General features: G+C 29.8%; 2 protein-coding genes across 2 annotated transcripts in view; both read right to left on the bottom strand.

The window, feature by feature from the left end:
- Nucleotides 1-22344, bottom strand: part of LOC125068603 — a 38917-nt gene extending 16573 nt beyond the window's left edge. Inside the window, exon 1 of the mRNA XM_047677810.1 lies at nucleotides 22160-22344. The gene's annotated coding sequence lies outside the window, so the exon portion shown is untranslated. The remainder of the gene's footprint in view (nucleotides 1-22159) is intronic.
- Nucleotides 22345-22635: 291 nt separating this feature from the next.
- Nucleotides 22636-24428, bottom strand: LOC125068606 (heme transporter hrg1-B-like). The gene is made up of 3 exons (XM_047677815.1): nucleotides 24166-24428; nucleotides 23748-23921; nucleotides 22636-23673 (listed from the first exon to the last, which is right to left on the bottom strand). Exons 1-3 carry the CDS (start codon nucleotides 24287-24289, stop codon nucleotides 23516-23518), a joined length of 456 nt encoding a protein of 151 aa, XP_047533771.1. The 5' UTR covers nucleotides 24290-24428; the 3' UTR covers nucleotides 22636-23515.
- Between the last annotated feature and the right edge of the window lie 23 nt (nucleotides 24429-24451).

Here is a 24451-nt window from a genome sequence, read left to right on the forward strand (position 1 = left end):
TTGATGACATTGATGTTTATCATATTTACATGTAACTAATTCTCACGCTTATTTTTTTGTGAATGTCAGGCAGGGAAAGTAACGCATACTTACTATACAGTGCATTTTGCAAATCGAGGCTAACAATCTGTCAACCTGTCAACGTTTCATTCGTAGTCATCCATCTTTTGGTATTGCTCATATCATTAAGCGATAGTCTTGACAATAGACGAAATATGTAAACGATATTGTATTTTTTATGTAATATCTTAATAAAAAATATAACTATTATTTCGAAGATTGATTGACGTTATGTTAATGCTCTCAATGTTGCTCTGGCTTAACACTCTTACCATTACTTATCGGAAGGATCATCGAATGTGAATCAGCAAAGTGACAATAGAAAATTTAACGAATAATTTGTTCAATACTTTGATCAATATCTATGTTAACGAGCATTTTACCAATATTAATTGTAACTGAAATTTGACATTAGAATCAGACAGACATCATTAACCTGGATTAAGATCAACTGATTTATATCTAAACTAATTTACGAAGTTTAAATATCCACGAAAAATAGCAACGAAAAAAAATATTTTTGGTGATATCTTTATTTTTATTATCGTTGAAGATGCGATGTTTAATTGTTTTCAGTTAACAATAACAAAGTCGTCATAGAAAACATAATTTCACATGATACTTAGTTGTACACGACCGCAAATCGCAACGGTAACCAGACTCTAGGCTTACTGAACGCTACACTACACTTTTACTAGAGATTCTGTTATAAAAATTACAAACTTATTACAAGTAGTACGAATGAGTTACATCAGGTAGCACCAGATTCTGTGGAAAGACATAGTTGGGTGGAGTATAAAGTCACCAGAGGAGCAAAGACAAATATACATTATACATCTTTGGATATATATAAGTAGGTAATTAAATGGTATGATGTTATATCTTACTAATGCGAAAGTTTTGATGAAATGGTGTACGTTCTTAATCAGTCAGAACAAAACTGCTAAACGGATCTGAACGAAAATTATTATAAGTCTGGAATAGCACATATAATTACTAACTACTAAACTACTAACTATAGAACTCTACTCTCACACGTGAGCTAAGCCACGGGCGGAAACTACTACAGATATATTAATCAAGAACTGTAAAAACTATAATATAGGAAAGCTAATAAGAAATCGCATGAAATATGTAAACCGAAGGTATTTTTTACCTTCTTCAACTGGAATAGGTTATAAGTAGATCCGTATCGATTAGTAATATAAAAGAATAGGACTTCGATAAACAACCTCTAATTAAGCCATTTAAACCTTACATAAGCTGAGCTATAGACGATAAAATCAGTTTACTTAATAGCTATTGTGGCCCACTCGAAGTTCTTTTGACGTAGACACCTGTCAATTTGTCTCCCCATCAAGATGAAACTCCTTTGTTGTGCGTGGAGGCATAAAAACATTAAATGTTTTCTCTCTTTAAACAACTTTGTATGTTTGCATTCTGGTGTTGTAACCGTTACTTGTCAGTTAGAGTGTAAGCGTGTTTTTTCGTTATTTTTTATTTTATTTTTACTATACGTTCCGTTATAAACGTTATAATTTATTTATTGCTTGTTTTAATTTAGCTGTAATATGTAAATCACTTTCGTACCGTTACGTTTATTATTCAAGGTTATAATTTTTTTTTGTTTAAGTCTAAACAAATAATCTTTAAAATATCTTAGAAAAAAAAAACATTAATTTAAGCATATTTATTTATTGGAAAGGTTTTTTTTTCTGAATATATCGTCATGGGAAACTATGTTAAAGTGACAACTCGTAGATATTCAACTGTCAGGAAATTGCCTTTTTTCCTCTAAAGAATGTTTATGTTTTGTTTTTTGTAAATAAAGGTTAATTGATTCGGATAAGATACCACACATTAAAGATAAATACCTGCCTTGTTTATAATGATTTACAACATAATTGTCTTAATTAAAGTTGCGAATAGAACTTAATATTTTATCATCACCATCATTTGGCAAAGAAAACCGTACGCATCTTGACGTAACTGAGGTTGATCACATGTGAATCCGGCGGAACGCTTTCACTCTCGGAGGTTCGTGATTGTTATCTAACTGGAGCCGAGCAAACACTATATAATACATAAATTATAATACGACATGTTGACAAACGTATCTCTTTTTATTTTATCTAAAATTATCTTAAGTTATATTTTTCCCAATTAAATTATTGTAAAATAATGCATTGCTTTTTCCTAAAATAAAATAATCATGATATAGCTAATCATAATACTAGTACACACTTATAATTTATTTTAACTATAAATATCGACTCGTTTTGAATAAGTTTATTTTGATAAATGTCATCTCACCTAACTATTCTTCATCGAAACTTTTTGATGACGAAACTAGTGAGATAAACAAAAGTTCGAATATGACTTCGGTATATTGGTAAACTAAGATCAGAGATTTTTTCTTCAACATTTAGGATGATGGACGTTAGTTTACACTTGAGTGAGTTTGGTGATTCAATGTAGCTGTAAATTATAATTAGTCTTATCATTACTAGAATATACGAAAAGAAATAGATTCTTAGTATAGAAAAGGAGTCAATGACCTTTGTCATTAGAAACGTTCTAAAGCTTGAAAATCTGTGAAGGATTTGAATCATTATGCCTAACTGTTTAAGGAAAAGTGTTCGATTTACAAATTTTAATTCCTCTTTAAAAATTTTTTTGCGGATTTGTTAAAATATTATGGAATCAGTATTGTTGCAATTCATTTCTTCAGTCTAATTTCTGATATGGTAATGTTCTACGTTATCTTATCTCAGTTGTATTTTATTTCACGTGTATAGTACCTGACCTAACGCTTCATAAAGTAAAAAACGGTTTATCCCAAATATATACTTACATGAAGAGACGCATGGATCAGTTTTGTAGTTTATGTAAAGTGTATTACAAATAAATTATATTTATACATATATGTATTTACAGCGTACGTCAACTGTTGACATATGTCAAAATTTTAAAAAATAAACACACTTTTTTATAATTTGTTGTTTTTTTTATCGTAATGATACAAAAATTTCGTTCAGCCTTTCCTATCAAATATCTCGAAAACTATTACAAAAATTTAAGAAAGTCATGTAAGCTTTGCAGCAGATAATGGATTTATGATGTGAAGTCTCATTTTATAGCAAATTACAGTTGAATTTCGACCAATGAGCGACCACAGTTGTCATTAAATTACGGAAAAAAACTTTGTGAAATTGGCAACAAGTAAAACACATTCAGCATCTCGTTTCCCAGCGAAGCGAGACCGAGCGAAACAAAACCGCTAATTAATATCACCGTTTCTCATAATAACTCAGTGCTTTAACATTACCTTTATTTGATGAATTATATGTCTTCAGATCGTGTAACAATCTTATATTTGGCACAGTTGTTATACATCTGTAAAGATGCTAAGTATATGGCTTATGCATCTGAAGAAAGAATAAGATCATTTTAGACAAATCAAGTCCGGATTCAAGAGAGCTTCAGTGATTGTACTCTACAAGGCAGAGATAATTTGGGAGGTGGTTTCATAAAAAATATATTTTTATATCTTTAATTTTTTTTTTTTTTAATTAAAAACGTATGTCTTAAGAATTTTTTTGCAGTCCATAGAATAAGCCTGGATTGTTGAAATACTGTATTTTGATATGGCTAGATTTAGTAAAGGTTTGCAACCTCAATCTGCCTCCTCAGCCTTGTTTCATCATTAACTTGTCCTGCTTAAATATGTGACCTAATAAATACCAAGATAATTCGTTAGATAGAAAACGCGGATCTCAAAGGCCACAGGTTCAAATCCTGGCAGCATTCATCTCGTGCTCAACGGTGAAAGGAAAGTCGTGATCGCCCTGCAATCTGCATGTGTCATATGTAATACTGAATCTTGTACATCCATCAACCCGAAGTGAAAAAGCATTGTGTAATAACTTCAAGTCCTTTCCATCTTCTTCTTAACAGAATAATAAATAACAGAAAAGGTTTATTATGTAATACGAAAATATAAAAAAGAAATATTTTTTTATACTTAGATAATAAAAAAGCGTGTGGGTTATATTCGTTGTTACAGGTGACTATATTTCATTTGAAGTCTAACGTTTCTTGTTGGTTCTTCTTGGTAAAATCGACACTCCGTACCAATTGAAATAATTTCATTTAGTGCCAGATTTGACGTTTATAAACAAAATACTTATTGAAAAAAAAAAGCTTTATTACATTGGTGTAGTAGTATTTCTTGGGAAATGCCTTATAAATGTTTAGTTCTTATTCTTTTACTTCTTTGAAAATTTTCATAAAGTGCTTCCCGGAAACTCAACCACAGCTATGATGGTTAACTATGATAAACGAAGGTTAAGCAGTCGGCTGCTGCAAAAGCTTATCACAATCTAGTTATTAATAACGAGATATCATTGGCTAATGTGCTCGTAAATAAAGATTATAGTAATATTACTCACATTTCCGACAGTATCATGCATCCCGTGGAGCTATAGCATATATTTGCATAACTCATCCATAATTCTGATGTAATTTAGTCGTTTTAGTTTAACGTTTATATAGTATAACGTACTCTATAAATATTTATATGTCTCTAAAAATAGTATAGTAAATAGCGTATTATGGATTTTCGTGACCTAACAGTATAAAACCTCTTGTTTAGGGTGAATGTATTGGACGATCTATGCATGTATATTAAAAATCATATACAAATTTGACATTAGTATTTAAAATATAGCAGCTGAGAAAGGTCCATGTCGCTTGGCATTAAATAAAAAGTGGAAAGGGACAACGGTATTCAAAAAAGCCTATTACTGTTTACGGAATATTCAGCGTCAATTGGTCATAGTCTCGTACCGATACGTTCAGTAGTTGTGGTACGTGATTCACGTAGAAAGAAAACAAAAACAAAATTGAAACGAAGGTACATTTATTTATTTCTTTTATCCGTCATGTTATACAACTTGCCGAGATTTAAAGACATTCCATTGTTTTTAACGACCTTGCACTATAATAGTATTAATTCGTTACAATGCTATTGTATGTTGCTAACACGTCTATAAAATAAAGTTCTCCAACTGTTTAATTATTTTTTTTAAAACTGGCTCACGCTCCGCGTTAAACGGAACGCGATCCCGCTACGTCGCATAATTATCAAATTTCATATCCTTATCACGTATTAAACATGTCTAGAGCGGCATTACTTTTCACTTATTGGATTTCAAAAATTATCTTATAGCTTCGAAATAGAGTTCAAAATAGAATGACCCAACTGGATAATGTAGTACAGGAGCGATCAGTATGGTTTCCTCGTGACGACCCCTTGTGCCTATGACCTACAGAACCTTGACTTTGGTTTCGTGAAAGTCGAGAATGATCATAATTGGTTTAGTAGTAGTAAATCCAATTGTAGCTGCCATTGTTTAATACTTCTTAACATTCAAAATTAAAATAAACTTTCTTTAGTATGCACGTCTGAAATCTCAGTATACTATTAATCAAAAGAACCAGCAAGACACTGCAGTTTCATTTTTAATCATACTAATTATTATAGTTGTATTTATTAGTTACTTATTCTTTCTAACTTGCACTATATTCAACGAATACGAATTTTATATACTGATATTAAAATGTTCAAATTAAGGTGACGGTGAATATCAGGATCATTAAATTTAATTTAAATAAAAAATGCGGTGAAGATAAGATATATTTAATGCCGCTGAATAGAGCTCTACCAAAAGACAGGTAATTCATACAACCCAGTCTCTCCCGAGAGCCGAAGTGCTTGATGGTTTCCTGCGCATGAAAATGAAAGGTATATTTTATTGAGCGGAAAGAATATTAATTGTAATTATGAAAATGTATGATCAAAATACAATTGATTTGTGCTTAGATGTTTTATATAGCATATGACAATAACAATTTCAAGAGAAATTAACAAACGTTTTGTTTCAAGAAAGAATTTTTATTAATTGTTTTATACTACATTATAAATTTGACGACCTCCGTGGTTGACCAGTGTGTACACCGGTTTTCATGGCCACACCGAGGTCCCGGGTTCGATTCCCGGCCGAGTCGATGTAGAAAAAGTTCATTCGTTTTTTATGTTGTCTTGAGTCTGGGTGTTTGTGGTACCGTCGTTACTTCTGATTTTCCATAACACAAGTGCTTTAGCTACTTACATTGGGATCTACTTATACACTATATAGATAAAGTGTATGTGATGTTGATTTATTATTATTAAATTTGACTTTAGATTTAATAGCTTCTGACTTCTTGACTGTGTTTAATTATGTCATAGTATTGCTTAATAGTTTCGAAATCGAACATCAACAAGGCCACTTCACAAGATCTTATTTAATATTTGTATTGGACCCGTGAGAAATCCCATAGGGTCATAGTCCTTGGTTAAGCTTATTTGTTCGACTCACGCTATGCTTGAATTATATAGTGGCAGAGTGATTCAGATGCAATCATCTAACTTCGTATTCATCTTGTATTGTAAAATAATAAAAGGAAACTGTTATTAATATAAATTGTATTTGTACCACATCACGAAATTATAATTATATTTTTCCTTTATATACTAGTATAAACATGAATTAACAATTTGTAGAAACTTAATTATTTTTTATATATATATTTTTTTTTTTAAAAAAAAAGGGGTAATATTTATTATGCTAAATTGCACGCATTTTCATTCTATGGATGTACATACATTCAACTTATGTTCCCATGCAAATCGTGTTTTAATGAAATAATATCAGCAGAGACACGACTACACTAATTATGTCATCCGGCCTGAGTTAACTTTAACGTGTAAACTAGCGTTATCTCGTCACGAACCATCAAGATTGTCAAGGCATCTTCGTCTAGGTCTCCAAGAGCGCATGATTTAGAGAAACAAGGTTCCCTGTGTACTACGGTAATCTCGATATAACGGTCAATGTACCATAATATCTAGCTCAGGATCAAGAGCAGACGATCTGATTAGGCACTCCGGAACATCTAGTCCCTGTGGTTGGTGGTGAAATGGCAAGGGTCAAGGGATAGTTAATATTTATTACGGTGCCAATATTTATGGTATTCATAGTGAAACGTATGTGGTTATGTTTGGTTATTCGTCTGCCTATTTGAATTTAGATAAATCAAAAAGATACTAACATTAAAATTATTAGTTATGTGTGCTATGGCTACCCTATAATTATGATGGCTAATACGATACTACTACTACTGATATTAACGAAATAACGAACGGCCTCACAAGCGATAGTAGCCAACTGTGCAGGACATATTACAGTTCAAAATACAAGTGCACTCCCTATTTCTTAAATAAGTTTAATTGTAAATAGGAGTATAAACATTGAAAGTTATCAACAAACGGGTTGCTGTTGGGACAAACTCAAATTATTTTGCAAGCCTGACTATATATTTTGGGGAATTCACTCACGTATATAAAAATGGTCAAATACTTAGTATTTATATCTAGACAAAAAAACTTCGAAAATAAAACGAAAATAGTTTAATTTTAAACGAAGTCATAGGACGGAAGTTGAGTTTATTTTTGTATGATTATATGTATATCTGCTAACATCTCTATCCGGTTACGATTTCTATTAATAAGGAAATATTTTAAAATCAATACGTATTTTTATATTGATAATTGCGTAACCGATAAATCGATGGTGAAAAAGAATAAAATGTTAATGTGAAACAGTAAAAGAAATTACTTTTGTAACATAAAATCATTTCTTGACCTTTACTTAAAACCATATAAAACATTTCAATAATTTAATTTCATATGAATGAATCTTTCCAAAGAAATAACCTATGTCAAACGCATTGGAGCTTTTTCGGAATTTGCTTGAGACTATTTAGTAATGATCATTATTACAGAAATAGGTTACGCTGTGAAAATATTCGTGTAGAAGTCAAAATTTATGTGATAATAACTTAAGTTCATAACAAAACCATAACGTCAGTAAAGTTCACCGGACCCTTTTCTAGGGCATAACTCACCGTTACTTGACCGTGACCGCCCAGAACGATGACTTGCTCTATAGTCTGCTACCTATTACTGGTATTACCTAAACAAACATGCCGTACCAAATTGAACTTTATGTCCTTAACACCAAGATGAATGTCATCATTGCTAAAAAAACTAGACTAGTCATGAACACGTGTCGTGATGTAATGAGAAGCCCTGATGTAGGTCAGACATTCCGTTAGATAAAGTTGAACTTGTCTGTGCATAATACGGTATCGCTTGCATTATCTGTGCAAACAAGAAAAACATGTCATTCTATATTTAGCCTCGTCATAAACGCTCTAAGATAGTTGCACCAAAATTGTGACCATAGAAAATATTTACCACAGGTTATAAATATAAAATAATAACCACGTAATTCCAAGGATTTTTGTGGCGTTAAATTATTCGTAGCTGCAATTAAACTATATAAATTCAACATAACTAATAACTTGGTTTGAGTTTCTTTTACCGACGACGGAAATTAATTTTAAATTTAACTGCCACTTGTTTGTACCCGGTATGTGAAGAGCAGGCGCTAAAATTAATGGAGCTATAAAAGCGATAACTTTCTCTGAATGTAAAATAAGTAATACATTACCTTGTAATATAAGTATAATAACTATGTTATATTTAAAAAATACATGTACCTATATTAATCTATACGATTTATTAGTATGAATATAATTATACATGTACTTTTCTTTGATATTATATTTAAACACAAAACAAGAGCAAGAGCATTACAACAGACTGCGCGGAGTCATTTCGAGTTAGATTTAGTCTTTTCCCCAAAAAGCCAGAAACGAACAGACTCGTAGAAAGATCTTACTAATTATATAAAAAATACCGAACAAATAAATATATCTTACTTACTTAATTATTACGTTAATGTTTATTATTGCAACTTGTAATATAATGTATGTATTTTAATAAGATTTTAACCTTCCAGTACAAATATAACTAACAAATTAAGTATTGTATTCTATACAATTTCCTCCTAAGAAGAAATAAGCGGTTATTATAATTTGCAAAGCATACACAAGCACAGAATGCCTAGGGGAATGCAATACCGTTATTTGAGGTAAACACAGGCAAATCATGGCTGTCTTGTATGCGTGGGCCGGCTAACATATCCCATACATTTGATACAGGAGCGCAAATTGCAATAAAGCATACATACAATTTGTATTAGCATATAGACGAATAGATTGCTTTACTTATTCAATCATGTGCATGTAATGGCTGGATGAACTAGGAAGTAATACGTTTTCCTATAGCTTCAGGCGTAAAAATGAAAGGTTCGATTCATATCAATTACTCATTTGAAGTTCGTACTCGTATATTATTGCGGAACTAATTAAATCTAATTAAGGTTAAAGGTTCAAAAGCAGCATTGCATTTTCATGTTATTAATTATTTGTGTACATAATTAATTATTCTCCTTGTAATCAGCGGTAAAGGAAGACATCGGTTAGTTGGATGTCCCGCATTCCAACAGCGTGGTGGAATACGGTACATAAACCATTTCAAAGATATAAATATATTATAAACATATTTTGCAAATAGGTCTAACCATGACGTAAACCTCTGACATCTACTTGTGACATCAGGGCTAACGCAAGAATATTTCTCTTAGAAGTCTTCATATTTTTAATAAAAAACTAAATCACTTATGAATATATATTTCTTAAATATATTAGCAATTTAATGCAGCAATAATAAAGATGAATTTAGGCTGTAGTGCATATACTGCCTTTGCGGATTCTGCAGACCATCATTACGCAAAGGTTTAGAAAATACTAACAATTGTTTAAGCAATTTAAGTAAAGGAAAGCACTTAAAGTAACTGTAACGATAATAGTCTAATAAATAGCCTTAAGACAGCCGGTTCCCGTTACTCCAGCCCTACAGATCACGACGGTAATTTGATATCAGTCGCGATGTGCCGACAAACTTACTCCATCTATTATTTCAGGTGTGTGTATCCAAATATATATATATAAACAAAATAATAATAATAAAATCCCGTAAAGAGTAACTTTGCCTATTAATAATATTTTTTTTATTTTTATTCATGTATTTTTATGTGATTGATCTAGGGTAAATTTAAGAATTATGTTTAAAAATCCTTTAATATATATATATACTACCTACTGCAGAGCTTCTTGCCGCGTTCTTCTTAACTTAACATTTTAAATTTAGGTTTGATAAAAAAGTTAATTTAAAATGAATGAATTATATTTATATTTTAATGACATCACTATGTGACATCAATGCAATATTGAACTCAAATAAATGATTTAACCCCGTCTTCATTTAATGTTACTACTACCTAGGTATACTTACATTTAAAACACGGAAAACGTCTAAACAATCTATTCTGTAGTTAACAACTATTGAGATAAGCAAATAAAATCACAGTATACAAGTCACAAAACATTTGAACTTTTACTTAGTAAGACTAATAAGTGCATTTCGTTGCAAAATAAAGATTATAATAATATTACTTTATACATAAATAAAAGAAAATAAAAATATTAGTCAGAATATAAAATTGATAAGACATCAAAAACGAATCAAAAATATGCAATACGATATTTTTGGAATAGACGAAACAATTAAACCTATGCAAGTAAATATCTAACGTTCAATGGGGCCGTTAAACTTAGGCTCGCGTGATCCAACTGGCGGAAGTACAAGGCCTAAGCCATTCGCAGTCAAGTGCAATCAACCTGAACCTCATTGTTCAGCAGATAAACTGTTATCGAAGCATTCTCTACCTCCTGTGAAGCGAGCCGGGACTACATGCTTACGTGTGTTTTGCTTTCTTAATAGTTAATATCAGTTACATAGATTAAATTTAATGTATCTACGAGTATGTACGCTATTATAAAGCGGGGCTTAGTAATTTTCCATTTGGTACACAGCATCTATAAAGTATTAACAATTATTCATAGACAATATTTAACTTTATAAATTACTGACAGGAAATAAGTTCGATGTACAACAATTTAAAAAATGACATTGACGATTTGACGCTCACGCTTTGTCTACGTATGTGTCTATGGATGATGATTACGCATAATGTGCAAGGCAATATTTTAACCTCCCTTATCTAAATATATCTTGTATAATCTATGTTATTATTCCATTCGATATAGCAGTTTTTCTGTTGTCTCCTTCAAGGACATTTAAGAAAGGTGATACCTAAATTTTGCGATTGATCTAATGATGATATACAATACGTCTTTCAAGAAACATATTATTGGTTGTTTTTTACTAGTGTCATTTTTTATCTACGAGATGTCAGTGAAATATAGTCAATATTAATTTACAAAATAAATACAACATGTATTTTTATCACTATGAAGTTAATGTCTTGTTTAAATACATTAACTAATCCAAGAACTTCACTAGACTAATCAAAGACAATGAGATTTAAACATAGACAATATTACTTTTAACTATTTATATATATTCTATATAACAATCAAATGCAAAGTAAATAAAAGGAAAATATCCAAACATTCATGTAACAGACGCTTTACAATACCTTGAGAAAGGTGCAGGTAGGCGTTCAGTGTAGGTCCAGTTTAAGCTTAGTATTTGTTGGATGCACGAACTAGATAGTGGTAAATAAATTGGAAAATTTATAGCGTTCGGGTTTGGACTTACAATAATTGTATGTCGCTATTGGCACGTGGGACTGGTTTGCGTGAGAATGTGCTTAATTTATCTATGTGGCACATTTTGCTGAAATTAATGTACAGAAATGATTTGTGGAGGTCGGACGTCTAACGGTTCTTTATATTTTTAATCAGCTAGATCTAGTTTATTTGCATAAATCTATATTTTTTTCGTTTACACAATTTCTTAAATGCTATTAATGTTTCAAGTTTGTTATTAATAAGATAAAAAGTAATGATGAATGATGTAATTGATATATTTCGCTAATTAAGTTAATTTCTCTTCAGTTTTAAAATTCGAATTATGGATGAGGTAGAATTGTTAGGCAAGTAGCACACCAAATTGCAATTTTCATTCATCGTTACACAGATGTATAAATAATTGAGTTTCTTTTAAATAAATTCATTGGATCAAATGTTTAATTTATCTCTGAACTACCTATACAATTATCGATCGCTATGGTGCCTCAGTATATAGGGCACCGTTATGTGCACAGCAAACATTCCGATGTCTATCGTCCATGTTTTTTTATAGAGTCTACAATGTTGTTTAGTAGTCGCTAGGAATTTATACATCTCTAGATATGTCTAGAAATATATCTTTGTCATTTCCCCGAATACATAATCACATATAGTTATATCATTGATTGTGATTAGGATCTAAATAGACAGATTTATCTGTTAATGTAGAATATATCGTCGTAAAAAAAAATTCAATTAAATCATTTTTAACATATAATTTTATATAATCATCCGTCATCATTTAGGTACATAATCAATCATTAAAACACTTAAAACACAATTAAATACAGATAAATATTACAAGGTAAATTCTTACTTCTTATTATTAGAAAATGAGGTTAATCTCGAATGGCATGCGATATCAAAAATTATAATCAACTTATTAACAATCACTTACAATTACAATTATGGGATGAAAGCCTGCCTTAATAACAGTCTCAGTCTTTAAGTACTATTAACTTAAAGTTTATGTCGAGTTTGTACGAAAGTAAAGTAAGCTAATACTTTACATTTACTATTGATACGAAGTTTCTTGAACTATTGACCCTCAGACCAACGAAAAAGAATCAAAGAGATCTTATTCTTTAATCGGAGTTGACTTTTTGCCAAAGTAAATAGAGTCACGTAATTTATTGCTAAAACTCTGTTGTTTATATTAATAATTTATTGATATTACTTATCAATTATTGTACGACTCCGTTGGGTCCGATGGTCAATCTATATAATTATCTATAAAGACTACATACGCTACGACGATATAGCGCTATAAGCAATCGTTATTATTTCTTCTCTATCTATACCGATTTCATTGCTCATATTTAAAATATATACATAAAATGAATATTCTGCCGTGGAGAAACTTAACAAGTGCTACGTTTTAATGAATAAAAATATGTTTAAATTATAATTATTATCATTTATACTATAATTAACTAAGAATAAAAAAGCAAAACGTTCTTTTCAGAAATAATGAATTTAGAAAATTCTACATATTGTTTAGAAATTATAGTATTTTTAAACACTTATTTAATTATCAATCACTCTGAGGCGTATTCGGTTGCATAAGTGATGAAAGTGTGCGTCGCTGCGCGTCATCGCTGGATCGCGAGATCTGCTTTTCATTCTAATAAGATTTACTTACAGGCACATTGAAACGCATCACGCAGTATGCATTACATATGTTAGATCATCTTAGTATTGAGAGAAGGAAAGTAAGTCCGTTTTCTATATTTTATTACACATTCTACAAGTATGATGCCTAATACAAATATTTAAACTCCAAGCACCATCAGCGAATAATTAAAAAAAAAGAAAAGAAAACTATCTTCTTATTACCGAATGTATAAAATTTATTATATGAACACATGTTTAAACATAATTTAATTTATAAAACTGTAAAAGTTTGTTTTCTAGATCTAACCAAAAATAAATGAGTTTTCGTCAATTTTACTACCTTTGACTTATTTTATATTATATGACTATCATGACGAAGCCTTTTAAGCTAAGTTTCAATTATTTGATATGCAGCGTGTAATTATAATTCGAATGAAAGTTATTAAAAGTATTTCTTCGAATGCTCATTGCGATTACGAAAATTCGGTACCTAACAAATAAAATCGAAAATACGACTCACGATAGATTTGCAAAAAAAAACACGTAAGACAAGATTTAAATTCAAGATGTAATCTAGAAAGTAGATGCTAAATCGATACATGTACTTGAACATATACGAGTGTTGATTCCGAATGAATGTTCGAATAATTTATTCACCATATTTATGAAACATAATGTTATGCAATATTGTTTTCAAAGTGCATCCTCTTTATGCAATTAATTAAAAGTTCCAGCGTATCGTTAATTTTGTTTGAAGTTCACTTAACTTGGTAACTATTCTGTGTTCAGTAAATTTTTCAAAATTGTAGTTACAAAACCTGTTTATAATAAATATTTTTGAAGTAGAATATTATAAGTAAGACACAAATATATCGATGATTTTCTCGTCGTTTATATAATAACTTATATCTGAAATAATAAATATGGTAGGTGCATATGTTATATTATGTCCATTGTATGGTTATAAGTAATTTCTTTGGAAAAATGAAAAAGTGGCTTCCCTATAAAAATAGGTAATTAAGTCCTATTATATTAGAAATTCAAAAAATTCTTAGGGCATTATTTTGTACTATTCGATGTTTTACATGAAGGTACGTTGAACATTCACAATACACCCGAACACTGATCATATTTATTTTGTTATTCATAATTATGTAACGATATAAAATGTATTTCTTTTTATGTGTTTAAGTAATTTGCCATTTCTCAGATGTAATTACGTAACATAAAAGGTTTGTAAGTTCTCTTCACTTTCTATTATGAGATACGAATCTATATTCGAAGGTACTTTCAACGAATCATAATAAAAAATAAAAATACTTAAGAAAAATACGTATTATATAAATATAGGAATTAGAATACAATCAACCTTTTTTATAAAGTAAAAGTGCATTTTAAACAAATATAAAAGAACTATGCACCTATTAGACGCCTTTATTAAGCCGACAGAATCTAGATCAGTTTTACATCTATTCGTCATTAAAACATAGAAAATGTTACCGTTAATGTTTATGGTAATGGTAATATCAACGGATTGCGGACTAAGGTATTACATACTGGAATGACTATGCTTAGTTTTTGAGCTTGCTAAGTGTCAGGTCTGGTCACCAACATTGTACATTTAGAGTTAGTACATTATAAAATATTGGGAACCAAGACTAAAAAAAATGTTACGATTTCAAGGTTTTGGCGATGTTACAAGAAATTTATTTCGGAATTCTCTTGTGTTATCATTTAGCGAATTATTATATAATATTTAGTGCATAAAAAGTACTTAACTGGAATTTTATTACTTAGAATGTACATTATACACAGAAGGACATTACAAATTGACCTTGTTACTGAGTGGTCAAAAATTTGAATATAAAAAGCATTCGTTTTGAAACATTTACGAGTTACATATGCTTTAGGTATTCCGATGGCAGGAGGATAAAAGTTAATTAAACAATCTCGACTTTGAATTGAAGTGACACAATTGGGCCAGATCTAAAATAATCGATGGTATTCATTACGGTTTCAAGATAAACGGCATATTCAATGTCTGCGAAATTCTTAACGGATCTTTTGAAGAAAAAAATAAGTACCTAGTAGAACAGTGTAGTATTATTTAAATTTTGATCTCCGGATCTAAGGACCCACATAAATTATTCCAGAGTATATCTTTACATAGTATAAAACAAAGTCGCTTTTTCGGTCCCTTCCCTATGTCCCTTTGTATGCTTAAATATTTAAAACTACGCAACGGATTTTGATGCGGTTTTTTTAAATAGATAGAGAAATTCGAGAGGAAGGTTTTTGTATATAATACATAGACAATATAGTTAAGTAACACTGATAATTTTAAAAGTTTCTAATGTGGTGTCGTAAATTTATACATTTTTTTCGCTTACATTGTAAACGCTGGCTGAACCCTACGAGATAGATCAAAATAATGTACTTCAGTATTGTACACCTTAAAACGGTCTTCAAAAAAGTCCGCGATGGTATATGTCTATCTCTTAGGGATTACCCACATTGCACCCGTGCGAAGCCGGGGCGGGTCGCTAGTAAGAAATAAATTACGTACGTAATATTATATCATTTCCTTAAATAAATAAATTGTTCCCGTGCGAAGCCCCAGACGGCCCGCTTGCCTTTAATATAGATATTATATTATTAAAGAAGTATTTGTAGTGCACAACATTGTAATATGGAGATTTGATGTTTGTTTATCTTTAGCCCTTTGGCAATTAGAATAGGCTATAAGAATAAGATTTTGTCGTGCTTGCTTCCGCACTCCCGATACGGGTTTTTTCCTAAAGGAAACAATATTTTGTAAAACTCCTATTAAACTTTTAAACAAATGTAAATATTGAATTCGAATTTATAAAGATTAATTTAATTAACAGACAAGAAGATTTTAAAAGATAGGTACAGCTTCTTTATTATGAGGTGCTTAAAATAATAAATACTGAACCGAATTTTTTGAAATTTGGTACAAAACGAGATATAACGCGAGAGAAGCCGCGGATGACAATCAGTTATACATCAATACGAAAAGCTCTATAATATCGGCTCGCATACTTTAAAATGTCATCAATATGTATAAGTATGTAATATAAAAAATATATTATAATTTGGTGTAAAAAAATAGTAGGATTGGAAAAGTGAATGTTGACTCCGTTAATTCATTCGTTTTATCAGTTTTACTTTCATTGTACCTATTGTGTTACTTAACATCATTTGTTTAAGTCAACTGCGTCACGTAAACCTAATTTTTCTTAAGACGTTTTGTTTGGTTCTCTCATTCAAATTTTTTATTGAACTGTCACGATACATTTCACCTTGCATGTAAGTAATAGTGATTAACAGAAACAATATATAATAAAATTTTATTTAACTGACGAAAATATAGAACATTAACGTAATATGCGATGTTTGGCTTGATATTTTTTAAACGATAAAACAACGTACTGAAGACAAAGCAATATAATTAAAATATTAAGAAGTACTTACATAAGATTAAGAAAGTAAAGAAGGTTTTATTTTACCCGGTAAAATAAATAAAATTAAAAAAACTAGATTATAATGTCACAATCACCATAAATATGAGTAATATTTTAGCTTACCTAATTGACTGTGTAAAGTACCAGTACAAAATTTTCATTGATTCGTAAGATTGTGCGAAAAAAACCACTAGCACACGTATGAAACAGATTACATTTTATATATTAGACCTCCATAGAGCTAATATTTAAATGTATTATGTCATTGTTTAAACGCTCAATATTAAATAAAGAGGAAGAGAGGTCATAAGTTGAGACTTGTAAATAAAACACACATACGTTTTATTAGTACGTACTAATGGGATGTTGTAACAAACACAATGTAAGATGTTCTACAATAGGACCGATATGTACAATGGTCGAAGGTACGGCGGATATTTTGTAAATCTCTATCGCACAATTACCACACACGATAACCTCGATTTAACTATGTATTACAATTTCTACTATAATTAAGTGCGCTATGTTTTAGACTACATAAATTATAACTATAAATCAAGACGGCGAAATATTTCATTTCGAAAATTTGTGTGTAGATATTGCAAGCATTATGAGTATATATATTCTATTGGCAAACAAATGTATAATCGTACAATCGTAATCCTTATAATAAATGCAAAACCTAGCAGAAGTCTAACCACAGGCAGAGTTATATAGAAGATATACTTCAGCGAAATAGCCGTGAGTTACAATAAAAGAGATGACATAAAAACTTTCTTTATGAAAAATACATATACGTATGTGCTAATTTATATAGGGATCCGGATAACAGTGTGAAAATCTATTAATCTCATACAGATATAGTAACAGATATTTATGTAAATAAGACTAGTGATCAACCCCGACTACGGAGAGTTTAATTTACCCTTTAGCGCTCAGGAATAATGTAGCTTTATACCAGTCAAGATATTTTTAGAATTGGATCAATCATTCTGGAGATTTCCCTCTACAAACATATAACTACAAACAAACAAATATGTCTTCTTTACAATATTAATAAATAGTAAATAATACTTTTAACAATCGGTTAGGTACAAATATCTCTTCCGATCAGTTGATGTTAAACAATGATTGCATATTAAAAAACGATAGAAATTACACGTACGCAAAACATTCAGGTGGAGCACATCTCAATAATTAAGTAACTACTTGTACAGTCGCCGACTTTAAGTCACGACCTCTTTCGAATCTTCGGTTTCCACTGCGTTTATTACTTTATATGAAGTTCACAAGACGCAGACCATAATCTTGGACATAAACAAAGTGTGTTCAGTTAGATTACTGTTTAAGTCAGCTACCCCATATACTTATAATGAGATATCTGTGCCGGCAACCTAGTTTAGTTAGCCGGTTTTGCGTATCTAGAATTATCCAACTAAAAATAAATGTACCTACACTTGGACGTTCCATTATAACATACAACTTTGAAATTGAAGTATAGAGTGAACACGATGTTTAATAGTATCAAAACAATAAAAATTCAATATATCAAAATCATATCTATACAATGACTAATATTATTTATAAATGCGAAAGTAACTCTATCTGTCTGTATGTTACCACATTATGACTAAACCACTGAACCGATCGTAATGAAATTTGACATTGAGGTGGCCTGGGTTCTGGATAAGTATATCTAGGCATATTAATTATTTAAATAATAAAAATACGCGTACTCAGTCCCAGGAAGCTGTTAGTTGTATACCTTTACCTACATTAAACGATATAATAGACGAATTTTATAGTAATCTAAATTATAAAAAGCAACATAAAACCGAATGCTTAGTTATTTCAGATTTTATTATTCGAATCACTATATGGGTAGTAACTATTAAAGCATTTCAATCAGGGTTTTACGTAAACATATTAAATTGAACCGTTTTATGATGGATTTTACAATAGGCTTATAATTATTGAGCAAATTCCTCCGACAAATCAGACTCACACGTAGTCGGTAGAACCATAAACTTTTAACGATGGAATATCTTTATATATGTATATATATACATAAATCTTCTGTATGTATGTATGTAACTTCTAATTGGTTGGGTCGATTGTAATTGAGTAGGTCCTAAGAGGTGTGGTTTGGTCCCGGAAGGTGCTGAATGAAGTTCCTAGACGAAGTCCGGATGGACAGCTAGTCATAATATCAAATGAATAAAATATTTTGGAAAAGTTAGCCCCAGTTTTGTCATTTTAAATTTTTAATAAAAATATCACACGCAATTATCGTAATTTTAGTTTTAGATCATATAACAGATTTACAAGAAAATAAATTAATAGTCTGCCAAAATTCGATGGAAAGAAGCATCTTGGGCATATAAAGGAGGGATAGAGTAAAACTACAAATAATTAAAAAAAGACCAAATTTAAAAATGTACACACAGCCTACAGACACCTCAAATGGCGTTGTTAAGAGAAAATATAGAAAAATGGAGTAGGTTAGTAAGAGAATGGTATCCAAGGGATGGAAAAAGAAGTAGATGCAGACAAAACAAAAGATGTGAAGATGACTTGCGGAAAATGGCTGGCCCAATATGGAGCCGATTAGCAAGAGAGAGATATATGTGGAAATCTTTAGAGGAGACCTTTGTCGACAGACAAGCTGTTCAACTAAAGCAACCAGTTGCCGATCACTATAATACAAATTAGAATTAGGTTATATATTTAGTTTTTAACAAGTAGGAATGTATCAATTTTTTGTAAGAAGAAGCAACATTAAAGGCTATTTTATATTTTTTATTTATTAGTATGTAACCATATTTATATTTTTCATACATAAAAATAAAAGTGACACCTAATGTCTTCAATCCCAGTACCAGTGACGTATAAAGTGTTGATATTTGCATGATGACGAAATAAAATGGACATTTAAAAAATAATATTTCGAAGATGTTGCTTTACCAGAGGACCTCGTAAAATGTCCACAATAATTTGGACTTTGGTCCTGCCTCGCCACTGCAGTGCAGTTCTAACCTTTTTTAATTAGTTCGGTAGCTAATGCCTTAATTTAATGTTAACATAAAAAATAGAATTCAAAGGAGAAAAAAAAATCGTAACAAGCAAACTCATATAAGTTCATCCTGTTTTCTTCAATTTTACAATCAGTAAAGTAGAATTTCAATCACTGACCGAGCACTATTATTATGCATTTAGTTTGCGATTATTTGAAAACATTATTATAAAATAAAAGTTTAGTGAACTAATTTTATTCTATTCTAAATATACATAACTACATGTTATAAAATTGAAACTAGCCAGTATTTTAACGGGCTTCAAAAAGGAGAAGTTTATATACGTTTTAGTGTATTTTCACATTTTTTTTTATGAACTGCCTTTGATGTTTCTTTTAGTACCTACTGGGCTCAGTGTAGGTTTAGGGTTCTATCTATTTTTTATTGTGGATATTGTTTAATGTACTTAAGTTGAATATTCGGCGAATTTCATCAGCGCAATAGATGGCACTCGACAAAGTAAAATGACTGAATCCAAAAACGGAGAGAACTTTAGTTAATCACTAAAAACCACAATTAAGAATTCCATATCCTAGCTTAGATCATCTTCATGTTCTCGAGTTATTGTTTTTTTATCCAATTATAATATACTTACAAGCATGATTATAATTACAATTGCTTAAATCGAGTTCATCCTAGATTTGTTGTCATATGACCTGTCTTTTTTAAATTATGTACATTCGTCGAACACACTTAAAGTTGTTAATCATTTTCATACCATAGCTTAAAACTATAAATTCTCAGGCTGTTCAGAGCTACAAGAAGCATAATAAGTACTTATTAATTTTATTTTTCCTTTATTATAAAATTATATTTGATCTGTAAAATAATTCGTTGACATAATTTAAATGTCAATGATGTATAAACGAAGTGATATAGATTATCCGATCTGAAATACTAATGCACCATATATAATTATGTTTGTGACTTTGAAACTTCGTCGATAATAGGACGAACATTTTTTCGAAAATGTTGTTCCATTTTCGAAAAAATGTGCCTACTATTTCCGTTTTTGTATTTATTTTTGCATAAATAATTCATCATTTCGTCTCGAGATTAATCATAATATAATCACGATCATTAGAATGTTTACATAATTTCCTCTTCCTGCACCTTGCTCCGCCTGAATAACAAACGACGAACCATTAGCGATGCCCTCAGCGGAACGGAACGAATGCTCAAACGATGCCCCCATTATATACCTCCAGTACAATGTCTATTGCTTTCAAATAGAGAATTCTCGATTAAATTAATAAATCTAAAATTATCAACAATACTTATATTTTTTTTAATTTCTAAAATAGGTATGTATTAATTTAAACCAAGTTTATTTTATTGAGTTAATTTTACGGGTAGGTAAATGAAAATTTAGTACCTACCTACGAATTTTGCACGTGCTATTAGATGGTGATATTTTTGAATAAGGTATACCTATTTTAACAAATAGTATATAAATCATACGACACTTAATAAGGTTCCTTAATGAATAGTCTCAGCTATCTTCGAGTTGTAAAAAAAGGAATTAATTTAGATATCATTGACCTTTGTCAATGTTTTGTGCAGTTATCATTAGTGTCATAGTTTTCATGGCTTAATATTATAAAATAAATAAAAATGCTTATTTTTTTAAATGGCGTGTTTTTGTTAGTGTTTATGGTCACAAACTAAATGCGACCTACAACTAAATGTTACTTTTTTAAGACCATAATAATTTTCCTTTCTTTTCACAGCCTTAATAACAATAAAATACTAGTAATAAGGTAACTTTCGTTTATGTTGAAAAAAACACCAATTCAACTTGTTAGATTTTTTGTGTGCATATTTTGAAGATTTTTTTTAAGTTCACGAATCTCTATTGTACTCTTACTATTGTTGGGATTACGGGACGTCAAGTTTTTCTTACAAATTCAATATAGTCAAAGTTGTTAAAATATCGACAGCTATGATAAAAATAAACTACGTTATATGAAAAAATAACAACCAATCATCTTAAGATACATTCAACGTTATTGTACTTTTATACTTTCGCAAATAAAATTTTGATAGAAGTCAAATGTTTAGAATTAATTATAGTAAATAAAATATTTATGTAAAAACATATATGTAATCTAACAAACGGTAGTTAAAAACTAGTATTGAAATAGCATAAAGCCTAGGCAATTCATGAAATACCTATATAAATTATTTATATTCACTTACCACTAACGTAGTATTACTTTAAAAAAATCCACATGTACTATAAAGTTATAAAAACAACACTAAATATGTTTAAATTAATTTCATTACACGAAATCATATATATAAGTTCTTAACATTTTTCCCGCGCGTCTTTAAATTTCGAACGCTGCAATCTCTTCACGTGTGGCGCGCCGCTCGCTTGTCTTTACACTGAATGTTTTCAAAGCATCTTTCTTGTAAGTTCTTACGTTCTTAACAATTTTAACGGGATGCGCTAGCGCAAGATTACGTATTTGATAACCAGGATTTTTGATCCTTTCAGAAAACTAGTCAATATATTGGCGTTAAAATCATTGGACATTTAATTTAATTTTCAAGTTGATTTAAAAATAAAACGAAATTTGTAAAAAAACAAGTTTATTTTCTATTTGTCTAATTACAATACATATTATGTAAAGATAATAAATAGTAGATAAAATTTTCAATCTTAACAGTAATACTAATTATAAAACATTACAGCTTGAGAAATTTACTATCACCACTAACTACTTAACATAAATAATGCCTTAAGTCATACCCTGGTTTTTGTTCATAAAGATTTCATCAAAACCGAATTATGGTAACACAATTTTGAAAGTAAATGCAAAATAAAACTACTGCAAACTTTAATTGTGTAACAAAAAAAGAATTCTAAAACACTACTTACAATTTAAAAAAACAACTAGGGTAAAGCATTTTTAATACAGCTACAGATATTTTCAATTTCAGTCAATTTTATATGAATAACATATATAAAAAAAAAATATATCACAAAGTTTTATACTAATATAAGCATTTACAAGCAAAATTAAACCAAAGGCATAGTAATACATGAAATAAAGAAACTACTTATTAATATTTAAAATTAATAAAAGTAGTTGAAATGAGTAAAGATTATAGCAGAGATATTTAAATTAAATATTAATCATTACAAAAGAATTACAATCATATAAGAAATAACATAAGAAAATTTTCAAGTCATTATTAATTATTTAAAAAAAAAAGAAGTATTTAATAGTACTAAAAATATATTGTAAGATATGATGCATTTATATGATTATAATGAGTGTTGCCAGTATTTTATCTATTCTTTATTCAAAATATAATTTAATCAAACATATCAAAGAAAATTTGCAATGTAATAAGATATATAAACTATGTATATTTACACCAATTTCATTGTATATTAAAGATAGACTCTCTCTGATTTTATTTGAGGATACATTAAAGTTGCTGTAAATAATATATCATACAATAATAGTAGTATATAAATCACTTATGTAACTACTTAACTATATCAAAATGATTATTCAAACAAAATATTCAAATTTGTTTTAATTATGTTTCTTCAATGTTTGGGTTTTCAGAGAATAGCTGGTGATCATTATAGGTGCGTAGGTATTTTTTTGTAAATATGTATAACAAGAGACCCCATTTAAGCATCATGAAGGACCATATCATGCGGATGATTATGCTTGTTTGTATTGGTAGAATATCTGAGAATTAAAAATAAAATGAAAATCTATTATTACTAATCTATATCATACACAAAAATTCAAATATTACTTACCAGCTTTATAGTATATTTCTAAAAACAAATAAAACAGTGTGAGAGCAGTTCCAGAGACAAAACCGACCATGCCAAAATCTCCTAGATACTGGAGAGCCTTTCTGGAAAAGTTGACATGTAAGGACTCTTTCAAATAGTGGCAATGTAGCATGAAAGTCAATGATGCATGTATGCCTGAAATAAAATTAGTAATTATGAAGCAATACAGAAATCTTTTTGTAATCTTTATCATTTAAGTGTCTGATTCATAAGTATTATCAATGTATATTCATATGATTAACTATATGTATATATATATAACAAATGAACTAAGAAACAATTCTTGAGTTACAGTCTACACTTGTTTTAACGCATTTAAATTAACCTTAGATCTTATAATCTTAAATATAAAATCTTATGAGAAAGTCAAAACACTTACCGGACAATAACGCCCACATCCCAGCTTCAATGTTTGCATAAACAATGCAAAAACATATAAACGCTGACAATCCTAATATTGCACCTATAGCACTTATGGCTATATGAATTTTGGTGCGCAACATACTTTTTTAGTAAAATATTTTAGCTGTATGCTTGAAAATGTTGGAAAAGAAAATAAAAATACGTTTATTGCAGTAAATAATAATAAAGATAAGTTAACGACACCAAAACGAATTATTTGTCAGCTTTGACATTTGACAACTAAAATGACATTTTAATGGACC

This window comes from Vanessa atalanta, chromosome 14 (assembly GCF_905147765.1).
Source record: "Vanessa atalanta chromosome 14, ilVanAtal1.2, whole genome shotgun sequence".
NCBI lineage: Eukaryota > Metazoa > Arthropoda > Insecta > Lepidoptera > Nymphalidae > Vanessa > Vanessa atalanta.